Consider the following 14,459-nt stretch of genomic DNA (forward strand, 5'->3'; position numbering starts at 1 on the left):
CCTAATAAAATATTCAATCAATCAATCAAACTGCCTAGGACCCAAGGGAGGGTGGGAGAAAGGGAGGGAGGGTTGGGCAATTGATCCACAAGTGATCAAACTGATCACTCTTGGCCACTCTGCATAATGGGACCAAAATGGGAGGGGATGTGTATGTCCTGTCTTTTCTATGTTTGTGATGTGGAAAAAACAAAACAAACAAGGAGTGACACTAACAGAAACTCTGTACTTCTCTGTACTTCTCCTTGAATAAAGAAACATAAAAAAGGGGGGTTTCAGAGAGACTCAGGGGCTCAGATCACTACACCGAACGCTCAAACAAACAACGTTACGGACTTCTTCTCTGCAGTCACTTCTGACAGCTCTCTCCTTGACACAAGGAGAGAGCTAAAAACAAGAGCTCCTTTAGAGTTTCTCCCGCAAAACCTAAAGAGCCTGATTTATACTTGACTGCCCCGCAGGTGTCGTGCAGCAAACACAGCCGATCTACAAGCTCACGCCTCGTCACATTGCAACCCACTGTGAGCCTCGTATCAGCTCATTTGGTTGCGCAACACCTGCAGCGTACAGCTATATATATACATTAAGCATAGCTCTGAAAAAAAGCAGCGTCGACGACACTCGGCACTTTGACACACGTACCAATTTCAAAGTGACTTCAACAGCCTTTATAGGATGCGTCTGACAAGCTCAAGTCTATCTTTTCTTTCTCTCTCTCCTCTTTGTCTTATACTCGCTCTGTCACTCTCATACTCGACTGCGTATACCACACTCTCCTGCACTCCTCTCTATCCTCTGAACTGTTCATCCGATCATCCTGTCACGAGAGAAGTCAGATAAACTGAGGTAATTGCACAGCAGCCAACCCACCCGTCCAACCCCACCCCCGCCCCCCCACCCGTCCAACCCCACCCCCGCCCCCCCACGGGCACACCAGGAAGGTAGAAGATGGCTCCTTTTCGCCATTTCACATGCCAATCTTAAAACGGTGGAGGGGCGTCAACAGCCCTTCTATGGGGAGGGAGGGAGAGAGAGAGACAGCGATAAGCCCTTTTATGCAGGATCCCATCGTCATCAGAGGAGCAAAGGCAGCACATACTCGAGCACTACTTTGAGCACTACTTGATATAGAAACATTACGTTTTTTCAGAATACTGTTGGGATGTAGAATCGGCTTCAGGTCTTAAAGGGTTAATAGCTAATGCAAAACATAAAATGACACAGAGATGCTTGAGACTCTAGCTGCTGTGTTGTTGTTTTAGCGCACAATGAATCACACATGCCTTTTGCTTTGTAATTGGTATTGAATTGATGACAATAAAGTTGAACCTGGACAGACGGTTGTTATGTGGCCGGCCTTGGAGAAGAGAAGCGAGAGAAAAGGAATCTATATACTGTATAAGTGTTGTTATTGACAGGAGACAACATGTACAAGACGTACACGTCACATCAGGGTCACACGGTGATGGATAGGACTGCAGGGGTGGAGGGAGAAAGGGCTTGGGGTGGGGTCGGGGGATGGAGGGCAAAGGAGGAAGAGAACCAGTGGTGGAAAAAGTACCCAAATTCTGTACTTAACACATTGTGTGCCAAAAACGGTCCGGACCGTTTTTGAGAAGCTATGCGTTATGGGCCATAAACGGTCCGGACCGTTTTTGGCCCATTTTTTTTAATATATATTTTTCCCACGTGGGGCAAACAAAACTTTGGGATCATCCAAGGAGTCTCTAAGAAGGAGAGGCCGGATGTGGATCCATGTCAAAAATCCTTCCGGTCGGCTGCTCCAATGTTAACTCCTTGACTAAAAGCTTAATATCTCCATTTCTTTTTAACGTGGTGGAAACGAGCCGTTTTCGATCGGCGATCACTCTGCAATGGAGGATCACGTTAGAAATATTATTGTTCCAGGCGTTAGTCGGGACCCTCCGCCGTCTCGCACGCAGGCTTTGTTTACATGCGCGTCCTTGTCGGGGCTTCTACAGCACGCAACATATCAACGTAAGTGGATGGAAGATATGCTGGCACTAGATGTACCCTATTTTAATAAACCTCTGGCACACAATGTGTTAAGTAAAAGTACCAATACTGCAATATAGAAATACTCAGTTACAAGTAAAAGTCCAGACTTCAACATTTACTTGAGTAAAAGTACAAAAGTATTGGCATCAAAATGTACATAAAGTACCAAAAGTAAAAGTACAAACAAAAAAATTGCCAATCTATAAGCTCACAACGTGTCGCATCGCAGCTTGTAGATCGGCTATCTACTAAAAGACTACTAAGACTAAAGTGGTTAATGTATGTTTCATAATATCATAATTTATATCTGAAAAGTAACTAGTAACTAAAGTTTTCAAACAATTGTAGTGGAGTAAAAGTACAATATTTTCCTCTGAGATGTAGTGGAGTAGAAGTGAAAGTACTGGAAATTGGAAATACTCAAGTAAAGTACAAATATCTCAAAACTTTACTTGAGTACAGCACTTAAGTAAATGTACTTAGTTACTTTCCACCACTGGAGAAAACACGAGACAAAAGGGAGAAAGTGCAGGACTGAAGGAGTGTGGACGAGGGACTTTTGAAATTTACCCATTAGTGGCCGATTCTACAAAAAGCTTTCTAAATCAATAGTTCTCAAACCTTTTCGTGGGAAAATGAAATGTATTTGGCCACGGACCTCCCATCTGAAAATGTTTTGTGCAAGGATCCCACTATGTGTCCATGCCAAGGACCAGCAACCAGCCATTACCTCTGGCCGCCCGCGGACCCCTATTGTGAAATATCGACGAGCCCACAATGCGTTGCAACGCGATGTGTTGTGAGCTTGTGTCTGTCTGTCTGTCTGTCTGTCTGTCTGTCTGTCTGTCTACTTACTATCACAATGACAACTAATTTTTGAGGGTTTTAAAGTTTAAAGTAATACAATGCAGGTCCACAAATAACGATTTTTAGCAGCCTCTGCTGGTCATTACCGTCACTGCAGGCCGCTCGTTTTTCCTGCGTTACCCAGAATTCCATTTGTTTTCACCGGAAGACGGAAGCGTTTCCAAAAGCGTTCTTTTAATTGTTTTATACTATCTGTGGATCGTTTCTCTTAGCCAGTGGAGCTTTAGTTACCGTGAGCTGTGTTTAATTTTTCTGTTGTTTTTCGATCTTCAAATCCTACAATTTCTAGAAAAAAACAGCGTGAGATTCCTTTTTGTTATTAGCACGGTAGTTCCTGGCCAAACAGGAAACCGGTGCGGTATATTTCCTGGCCAAACAGGAAACCGGTGCATTTCCGTTTCCGCTTTCCGGCCGGATGACGTCATTTTCGCGGGAAAGGCTCACCGAGCCACCTTTTCAATAGAACATATAATAGAAAAGGCTTTCGGGGGCGAAATTCATGGAGTGGGTGTTGTGAAACATTTGCCACTCACAAAATATATACAAGTTAACTTTAGTTTTGTTAAAAAAGTTAACGCACGCACGCACGCACGCACGCACGCACGCACGCACGCACGCACACACACACACACACACACACACACACACACACACACACACACACACACACACACACACACACACACACACACACACACACACACACACACACACACACACACACACACACACACACACTTTTCACATTTTAATTTCTTTATTCTGATTTTCAGTTTAAGACATATATCATGTCGAACTCCAATATGTTAGAGTAAAACAAAATGCATGATCTGTTGACTATATACGCTACACAAGCAAACTACCATACAGTTATGGATATAGGTGATAACGTCTTTTCCATATAAAGAGACTGATATTTCATTAATTGTTTTGCCCTTTTTTTAGCCTGTCCAACAATGTGGAGTCCTTATGCCATACCCTAAGCTGCCAAATAACAAAGCAATTGTTTTACAGCACGCGCGCGCGCACACACACACACACACACACACACACACACACACACACACACACACACACACACACACACACACACACACACACACACACACACACACACACACACACACACACACACACACACACACACACACAGCTGTCCTGCCATTCAACTAGCTGTCACTGTGTCAGTGTGTCTAGCTGACCAGTGAAGCAACTACATGGTGTCGGGCAAGAGGCTGTGAGGGGAACCTTGCTAACTGACGTCCTAAACCTGCAGTGTTACACGCGGGGCCTAAGCCTTAAGCAGGGGCACGTATAGCAGTGGTGGAAAAAGTACTCAAATGTTTTACTTAAGTAAAAGTATCAACACTGCAATGTAGAAGTACTCTGTTACAAGTAAAAGTTAAGAATTCAAAATTTACTTGAGTAAAAGTACAAAAGTATTGGTATCAAAATGTACCAAAAGGAAAAGCGGTGCGACGCGTTGTGAGCTTGTAGATCTGCTATTTTCAAATAGCCTGTTTATAAAATAGGGCTAAAGTGGTTAATATATGTTTTATAATGTAATAATGTATCTACAAAGTAACTAGTAACTAAGGTTTTCAAATAATTGTAGTGGAGTAAAAGTACAATATTTGCCTCTGAGATGTAATGGAGTAGAAGCAAAAGTATAGACAATTGGACATACTCTGGTAAAGTGAAAAAATACCTCAAAATTGTACTTCAGTACTTGAGTAAATTTACTTAGTTACTATACACCACTGACGTAGACTGTAGGTCCACATGTTGGAACTAAGCAGTGTAGTCTCACATTAATAACCATATCCGTATAAGGTTATGTTGGCCGATTCTACAAACATGTTTTAGTCAGTGGCGATACAAATGAAAACTAGCCTTTGTAAGACAACTAACTGAAACTATATTGTGTAGGGCTATTTACAAAACTAACTAAAATTAACTAAAATCATAGAGAACTAATGCCACGTCCTAGTGTTGGTCTTCATAGTCCAATATTTGTCTTAAAAAATGTGTTTTGAAAATAGCCAATCTACCAGCTTGTGACGCGTTGTGAGCATGTAGATCGGCTATTTTCCCTGTTTTTCTCGCCCCTGACTACCCCATATTACAATAAGAAACTAAAACTAACACTAAAACTAATAAAAGTAAAACTGAGCCTTAAAAAACAAAAACAAAAATTAACTGAACTAATAAACCATCACCTAAAATAATGGAGTAAGTGACATACATTGGAATCCTGAAAAGTAACATTTGTATTTCATTTCAAATGCATTTAGTTATACTTATGTTAACTTTATGAACTTAAATACAAATACGTTGGACATAAAAAAAGACAATAGAATTGTAATACTAGTCATTAACACCTTTACCGCCGGGCCCGTAGTTCTACGGGCCGTTAAATCCAACGGTTAAGCGCCGAGCCCGTAGTCCTACGGGCTGCGGTCTTTTCGCGCATGCGCGGTCCGGGTGCACTTTCGGAATTTTTTTGATCCACTTCCGTTTCCGGTTTGATGACAGGAAATAGAATTATTTGGGATCCGGTTTCGACGATCACGCCCGCTCCCATTCTACAGACGAAACTGAAACTCAATTCTCTTCCTGTAGTTTTTTCTCCTCGCATTTCACTGTTTAACGTAATCCGCTCTAACTCAAACATGGATGCCCCGTTTGACACGTGGTTTTCACTGGGAGATACAGGGAGATCTCGCGGATGTAAACAGACCGTTCACGGCTCAATCTTAAGGATTTTAACAAGATCTATGGCGACATGAAAAAAACAAAAAAACAACAAAAACACCTTGGCACTGGTGAGTACATTATGAGATTAACCTCTGGCGGTGGATGTGTTAAGCTACTAATATAGACTGAAGTAATTAAAGCGGGTCATGTTTGCATGTTTGGAATTGTAACAGCTGAAATCAATAATATATCACTATTCTGATATTAACCTGTGTAATGGATATTTTAGAATGCCAACCTGTATATATTGTGTATTTGGTGGTTATCTCATTGAAGCAAGGTTTCACATAAATGTCCTAATTCCAACTCAGCTACAGCTGTCAATCCAACAGCTGACCTGTTTCCCCCATGACATTCTCACTGTGTCAGCTATGTGTATTTGCGTAGCTATGTTTGCGTCTCTCTTATCTTTAGTACATACCTTATATGGCTATTTAGAATAGCATCTTTGGTACAATGTGGACAATAAAGAACTGTGTTAGATGAGGTTCAGGAGGCTTGTGCCCCAAGGGGCTGCTTGAGCAGGCCAGGATCCCTGCTTCTGTATGCTGTTTGCTCTGCTGAAATCTTCCTAATAAATGATCTAAAACTTCATCCGAATGGAATATTATTGTTATTAATATTTCTATTATACCTGCGGGCCGCATTAAGTGAAGGTGGGACCCCCCGGGCCGCCAGTTGCCCATGTATGCTGTACTTGAACAGGACCCTGTCATATTATGCTCACAAAGCACACACACACACACACGCACGCACGCACACACACACACACACACACACACACACACACACACACACACACACACACACACACACACACACACACACACACACACACACACACACACACACACACACACACACACACACACACACACACACACACACACACAGTCAACCGTAACCCCACCCACCTGGCCAAGATTACTGCTTCTATCTGTCACACAGAAATTGAATAACAAATGGAGCCCAACCTCAGTGTCACCTGTACATGCGTGCGGGGCTATCTGCCTGACAAAGATAACAAATTGCATCGTGGGTGTGGAACATGTAATGGCTGTCAACTTCGGTCGCCGCGGAATATAGGTGTGTGTTCAGCTCCGAACCGTGATGCCGCGAGATGTCGCGGTTCAAGACGCACGCACGCACACACACACACACACAAACACACGCATGCACGCACGCATGCACTGTATATATTATATAAGCACACATACCTACTACAGCATACTGTACCATACGTGTGTGTGTGTGTGTGTGTGTGTGTGTGTGTGTGTGTGTGTGTGTGTGTGTGTGTGTGTGTCTTGCATCATGAAGTAAACAAGTTAGTAAGCCGATGACTAAATAATGACAGCTGCATTAATAATGCCCTACCGCCCTAATATACAGTATGTCCCCACTGCTGTGTGTGTGTGTGTGTGTGTGTGTGTGTGTGTGTGTGTGTGTGTGTGTGTGTGTGTGTGTGTGTGTGTGTGTGTGTGTGTGTGTGTGTGTGTGTGTGTGTGTGTGTGTTTGTGTGTGATGCTTGTTGTGTAACATGAAATAAAATAATAAAACACCTCTAATTGGCATCAACTGCGCGAGGCGGGCGGCATTCAAGGGTCTTCAAGGGAGAGGAAGAGGAGGGCAGAGGAAGAGGAGGGCAGAGGAAGAAAAAAGAAAAAAAGAGCGAGGGTGGGCGAGCAGGCGGGCGAGCAGGCAGGCGGGCGGGCGGCGTGCGTCCTTGACTCCCCATCTGTTGACATTGTCAGCGTTGAGAACAGTGCTAATTCAAGCTAATTCCCGGCGATGAGGAAGTAATCAACCAAATCCGCCTTCTATACCACCTAAGAACTCCGGCCTTCACCTTTCAGACTCTGTTGGCATTGTAATGTTCTGCAAACTGATTCATTGGCTTGTATCCTACTTTCTGGACCCCCAAAAGACCTACAAAAGTATTGGCATCAATATATACTAAAAGTACTCAATATGCTTTAGTTTTCAAATGTCTAAAATATATAAAAAATCTTTAGAAAATAGCAGATCTACAAGCTCACAACGCGTCGCGGTGCGACGCGTTGTGAGCTTGTAGATCTGCTATTTTCAAATGGCCGAAGTATAGTGTCTTGCATCATGAAGTATAGTGTCTTGCATCATGAAGTATATGTGTCTTGCATCATGAAGTATAGTGTCTTGCATCATGAAGTATAGTGTCTTGCATCATGAAGTATAGTGTCTTGCATCATGAAGTATATGTGTCTTGCATCATGAAGTATATGTGTCTTGCATCATGAAGTATATGTGTCTTGCATCATGAAGTATAGTGTCTTGCATCATGAAGTATATGTGTCTTGCATCATGAAGTATATGTGTCTTGCATCATGAAGTATATGTGTCTTGCATCATGAAGTATATGTGTCTTGCATCATGAAGTATATGTGTCTTGCATCATGAAGTATATGTGTCTTGCATCATGAAGTATATGTGTCTTGCATCATGAAGTATAGTGTCTTGCATCATGAAGTATATGTGTCTTGCATCATGAAGTATATGTGTCTTGCATCATGAAGTATAGTGTCTTGCATCATGAAGTATATGTGTCTTGCATCATGAAGTATATGTGTCTTGCATCATGAAGTATATGTGTCTTGCATCATGAAGTATATGTGTCTTGCATCATGAAGTATATGTGTCTTGCATCATGAAGTATAGTGTCTTGCATCATGAAGTATGTGTCTTGCATCATGAAGTATATGTGTCTTGCATCATGAAGTATATGTGTCTTGCATCATGAAGTATATGTGTCTTGCATCATGAAGTATATGTGTCTTGCATCATGAAGTATATGTGTCTTGCATCATGAAGTATATGTGTCTTGCATCATGAAGTATATGTGTCTTGCATCATGAAGTATATGTGTCTTGCATATATGTCGAGGACCAATCAAAAACAATTGATAACAACAAAGGCAAAGTGGCCTTGCCCCGAAAACAGAGCATGTGAGCGGAGCGGAGCGACGCGATTCTGACGTGAGCGCGGAGCTGGTTTATAAAAAGGTTGGAGCGCTACTCAGAGCGAGGACCGCCTGCCGCTACAAGCCGCGCACCGAATGTTTGAGCATGCCCGGACGCACAGACTCAGATAGCGAGAGGTGCGCAAATCAACGTGAGCGATGGGGAGCGGAGCGCGGGGGGAGTCAACGTGAGCGAATAGCGAGCGTGAAACCAGCCCCCTGGAGCGCCGAGCGGCATTTCCACCCGCTCTGCTCCGCTCCGCTCACGTGCTCTGCCCGAAAATGATGAAATTCCAGGCCTGATCACGGCAGTTCTATGTTTTCGTGTTGAGAAATGTTAATGATTATCACATTAAACCTAACGTTGAGAAAAGACACTCCACAATGCAAGCAGGTAATCTCAGTCCGCCAATCAGAGTCATGAAATAAAAATGAAATAAGTGAGTAAAGAAAGAAATAATCTCTAAAAATGTGTGTGAAAATGAATTGTATATGGATGGACTATACATAGTCTAGGGACAATAAACACTTAGGGTCTGCGTTTGTACACAATCAGTATTAGAGATGGATAAACTTTCTCATGTCACAGACCCCCAAAATTATATGTATTTGGAGGCGGACCCCCAATTGAAAATATGTAGTTCCAAGGACCCCCAGAAGCAAAGACTTGAGTTACAAATGTTCGCTTTAAAAAAAAAAAAATATATATATATATATATATTCAAAGATTTGCAAAAAAAAATCATGATTTAAAAATAATAACAAGCTTGTAGATCTGCTATTTTTGAATAGCGAAATAAATCTAAAATTACACAGATGCGTTCCCGGATTTAATGGGTTAAAACCAATAAAGCCTGATGAAGACGATGGCCTGATGAAGACCAAACATCTTTCAATAAAGGCTTTTTCCTCCTTTTTACCATTGAGTGCCCGGATCACGTTTTATACCGATTTATCCTGGAGCACCTGTTATACTTTTAACTACATTTAACCACTTGTTTCTGCTGTGAGCACCTGTTATACTTAATACTACATTTAACCACCTGTTTCTGCTGTGAGCACCTGTTATACTTAATACTACATTTAACCACTTGTTTCTGCTGTGAGCACCTGGTTGTGTTGTTGTCTCTGTCTCACCGAAAATCAGTGTTGATTTTGACAGCAAATTCTGATTTAGTTTTAGTCTTTTGAACGAAATTCCATTTAGTTTTAGTCATCTGCATTTTTTTACTGTTAGTCTAGTTTTAGTCGACTAAATATCATAAGATTTTAGTCGACTAAAACTACAGTTGATTTAGTCGACTAAAATGTATGTTGGTGGTGCCTTGATGGCGTCATAATGGCTGATTTTACACTTGGTTGCATGCTGAAAATAGCAGATCTACAAGCTCACAATGCGTCGCAGTGCGACCCGTTGTGAGCTTGTAGATCTGCTATTTTCAGAGCAAAACACCCAACACCAAACATAAAATAACTTGTCTTTTAGTTCTACTGGATCTCATTTTAGCCTAGTTTTTATTTGTTGACGAAATTGTCAGTACATTTAGTCTTAGTTTCAGTCATCATAGGTTAGTTTTTATTTAGTTTTTATCTAGTATTCGTCATTGAAAAAAGGTAGTCGACGAACACTTGTCGTCATAGATTTAGTCGACAAAATCAACACTGCCGAACATATCGTTGCTGGTTTTGGACTTTGGAGGTTTTTCCACCCCGACATGAGACGATATCTTGTTTGATATAAAATCTGAAAAATCACATCTGCTTCGCTTCAGAACGACCAACAGCTACACGCGTTACTCGTGTTTATCGGCGACGTCCCATCAATCCTCGTTCGAGGGGCTGCCAGGGATGGGTTTGACAGTGACAAAACACATCTGCCATCCCATAAATCAAAACTCAAAACCAGCGGGCTGACTGGTAGCGTTTCAGTTGGGGGTTTGCCAATGACACAGCTATGTGTATGCACTATGTTTGTCTTACAGCCTAAAAGGTGCACATCCCAGAGGGTCCCCTATATGCAAGTGGTTCTCAAAGTGGGGTCCAGCAGCGTCCCTCTCGGTTCCTGGAGGGGGGTTCCAAATAGACCCTTACAGGTCTGTAACTCTGAGAGTGTACACATGGAACCAAATGGACCCTTACAGGTCTGTAACTCTGAGAGCGTACACATGGAACCAAATGGACCCTTACGGGTCTGTAACTCTGAGAGTGTAAAAATGGAACCACACTCTCATAGTTATGGGGGTCCTTGCAATTAAAACAGGGGTCTTCAACAGGGGGTCCGGGACCCCTAGGGGGTCCTCAGAGTTACTACAGGGGGTCCGCCAAATCTTTGTGTGATATGATTTTTTTTTTACCTTAACCACTTGAACCCTAGCATCCCTTTTTCTGAGGAGAACTTTAGCCAAAAATAGCAGATCTACAAGCTCACAACGCCTCGCGCTGCGAGGCGTTGTGAGCTTGTAGATCTGCTATTTTTGGCAAAGAGGTATAGGTGTAGAGGGGAAAAAAGAGCAGACCAAGTAAACCAAAAAAAAAGTTTAATCTGAAACACAATTGTATACAATATAGAGGGGGTCCCTGCTTCATCTCTGTCTCAGCTAGGGGGTCCTTGGGCTGAAAAGGTTGAAGACCCGTGAATTAAAACGTTTGAGAACCACTGCCCAACGCCTAACCTGAGACCTGAGATCCAATGAGATCCTTAGCAGATTAATATCCAAAAATGTGACTTTGACGGCACAAGAAGAAAAGGATTTTCTGGGCGAGCTAGAAACATTTAGACATTTCCTTTACAGCGATGTTCATATCGTAGAGAGAGAGAGAGAGAGAGAGAGAGAGAGAGAGAGAGGGGCTATCTCACTCACCGTGGTGGTTTTGACTCGCCCCCCGGGCTGTGTGCAGGTCCAGCCGGATTTATTGACTAACAGGTCACAGCCCTCGTCGTCCAGACACGGCACCATCTCACACCACTGCCTTCTCCGCACGATGCCGGCTGCACCGAGAGAGAGAGAGAGAGAGAGAGAGAGAGAGAGAGAGAGATGGTGGTTAAGTCAGTGGTTCTCAAACGTTTTCGTGCCGTGGACCCCCAAATTATATCTAGGCGGCCGTGGACCCCCGTCTGAAAGTGTTTTGTGTCATGGACCTCCAGAAGCAAAGATTTGAGTAAAATATATTATGTTTTTGGATGATTTGACAAAAAATAGCAGATCTACAAGCTCACAAAGTGACGCGCTATGAATATCTGCTATTTTTGAATAGCCAAAAGTTTAGAATAATGGTTAAAGTGGTTAAAATGATTGTGACGCAATATTAACACATTTTGCTGGGGAACCCCTGGGGGTCCCCGGACCCCACTTTAAGAACCAACGGGTTAAATGCGCCGGTCGAAAGAAGAACCCTTTTTTTTACTAAAAGTAAAAAGATCCACATTTTTAAGTGAGTAAATGTACACAAGTATTGCCATCAAACAGTTTACAACACGTCGCATCGCAACACGTTTGTGAGCTTGTAGATTGGCTTTTTTTTAAATAGACTCTTAAAATTGGGCTTAATTTGTTTTTGTAATAATAATCTAAATACAACAAAGTCACAGGTGTAATCAGTCGAGTACATATGGACGCTCGGGTCAAGTTATTTCACACCTTCCTGCTGCTGTTTATAACTATTACATTATGCATGGTGCACATACACAGACAGTGGTGTAAAGTAACATTTACTCAAGTACTGTACTCAAGTACAGGTTTGAGGTACTTACTGGAGTATTTCCAATTGTCAATACTTTTACTTCTACTCCACTACATCTCAGAGGCAAATATTGTACTTTTACTCCACTACAATTATTTGAAAACTTTAGTTACTTTGCAGTAGCCTGGTAAACCCTCCCTCCGGAAATCTCATTTCTATTTGATTCCAGGAGTGAGTCTGGCCTTATCGCCCATTCTGCAATATTGGCTGTGTATGCCAAACCTGTGCCAAACGGCCGAGCCTATCAGCGTCGTCGCTCATTGTTCTGTGATTGACAGCTTACGTTGGCCAATCAGGTGGCGAGTTCGAGTGAGCCCAAAACACGAACGGCAGCCATCTTTTTCTTGTGCACTATAATCTCCGCTATTTTTTTACTTCTAAAAGCTCTCTAACTTCTATTTTGAGGCACGGAATTTACTTATAAGATATCGTTTGGATAGAATTTAGTTGTTTAACTTCATACATGTGGTCAATTAATCATGACAAAGCCTATTTAAAAAAAAATTTTTAGAGAACCGGTAGGGGCAGGCATTGACACCCATGTATCCGAATAAGGCAACCCATTTTGGGCATTCGCCGTCTCAAAAGTCCCGTTGCGTCACATTAGACTGGTGAACTGCTGATTGGCTGAAGGGGAAAAATTATCATTGGCTGAAGGGGTTGTCAGTCAACGGTATTACTCCCGCCCAACTCCAGCCCACAGCCAATATTGCAGAATGGGCGATAAGGCCAGACTCACTCCTGGAATCAAATAGAAATGAGATTTCCGGAGGGAGGGTTTACCAGGCTAACTTTGCAGATATGAATTATGACATTATAAAAAAAATTAACCACTTTAGCCCTATTTTATACCTAGGCTATTTGAAAATAGCCGATCTACAAGCTCACAACGCGTCGCATCGCGACGTGTTGTGAGCTTGTAGATCTGCTTTGTTCAAACATTTTAGTACTTTTACTTTGTACTCTGAGTACATTTTGATACCAATCATTTTGTTCTTTTACTCAAGTAATTTTTCTATTTCTGAGTTTTACTTGTATTAGAGTACTTCTACATTGCAGTATTAATACTTTTACTTAAGTAAAACATTTGAGTACTTTTTCCACCACATACACATAGAGTAGGCTGTACTGTAGGCAGTATAGGAGGCCATTTTTGTGGTGGCGGGGCACAAAGGATTGTGGGATAGACAGCGGAGCGTGTAGCAGGCGAGGAGAGTACATTCGTAGAATCAGGTTAATTTGTGCTTAATTGGTTAAAATGTGTTGTTCCACGGTGTGTCACGCGCCTATACTAGCCAATGTAACCAGCCCACATTGCATCACATCCGCAACGTGTTGAGAGCTTGTAGATCGGCTAGAGTGGCCGTCAGAGTTTCAAACTGAACGTATAGTAATTTGTCATTTCATTTGACAAACACACCCTCTCACAAAGTACTTGCTCTGTAGTAAAAAATGAAAAATATAATAATCCCAGTCAAATCATTGAGAAGTTGCCAGATAACTGCTTCCAGGTGCAGGTGACTTGATAGACGATGGATGCCAGCAGAATGATTTCAAAACACAGAGCGAGTAAAAAAAAAAAAAAAAAAGAATTTGATTCCAGTAGAGAAACGAGTTTTTGAATAGGTCTCGTCTCGCATAATTAAACACCCGACGTGTGAAGTGCAATTAGACGATCAGGCGTGACATGCCGGGGAGCGTAGCGCAGTGCGGTACGGTTTACAGTATACAGGGTTAGAAGGATCTCTATGCCTGCTGTAGCATATTAGCATACTTCTTCTTCGTCTTGTGGAAAAACTGTTACTTTTCCAAAAAAATGAAGCTGTGTTCCAATGGGTGTGTGTGTGCATATGCATGTGCATGTGCGTGTGTGCGTGTGTGTGTGTGTGTGTGTGTGTGTGTGCGTGTGTGCGTGTATGTGTGTGTGCGTGTGTGCGTGTGCGTGTGTGCGTGTATGTGTGTGTGTGTGCGTCCCTCCGAGCACAATAATTTATTTGAATATTTGTTTTCCAAATGTGAAAATTGTAGGAAACGGAAAAAAAGGGATATTTATTCTCGACCCACAAATGGGTCCCTACCCACT

General features: G+C 42.3%; 1 protein-coding gene across 1 annotated transcript in view; it reads right to left on the reverse strand.

Moving 5' to 3' along the window:
- The window catches only part of tafa5a (TAFA chemokine like family member 5a), a gene marked incomplete at its 5' end in the record, with an annotated part of 197,039 nt that overhangs the window by 10,952 nt on the left and 171,628 nt on the right, over positions 1-14,459 (reverse strand). Inside the window, 1 exon segment of the mRNA XM_080421528.1 lies at positions 11,497-11,624. Coding sequence (XP_080277654.1) covers positions 11,497-11,624 — 128 coding nt within the window.

Source organism: Gymnoscopelus braueri (genome assembly GCF_963280865.1).
Source record: "Gymnoscopelus braueri genome assembly, chromosome: 23".
Taxonomy (NCBI): Eukaryota; Metazoa; Chordata; class Actinopteri; order Myctophiformes; family Myctophidae; genus Gymnoscopelus; species Gymnoscopelus braueri.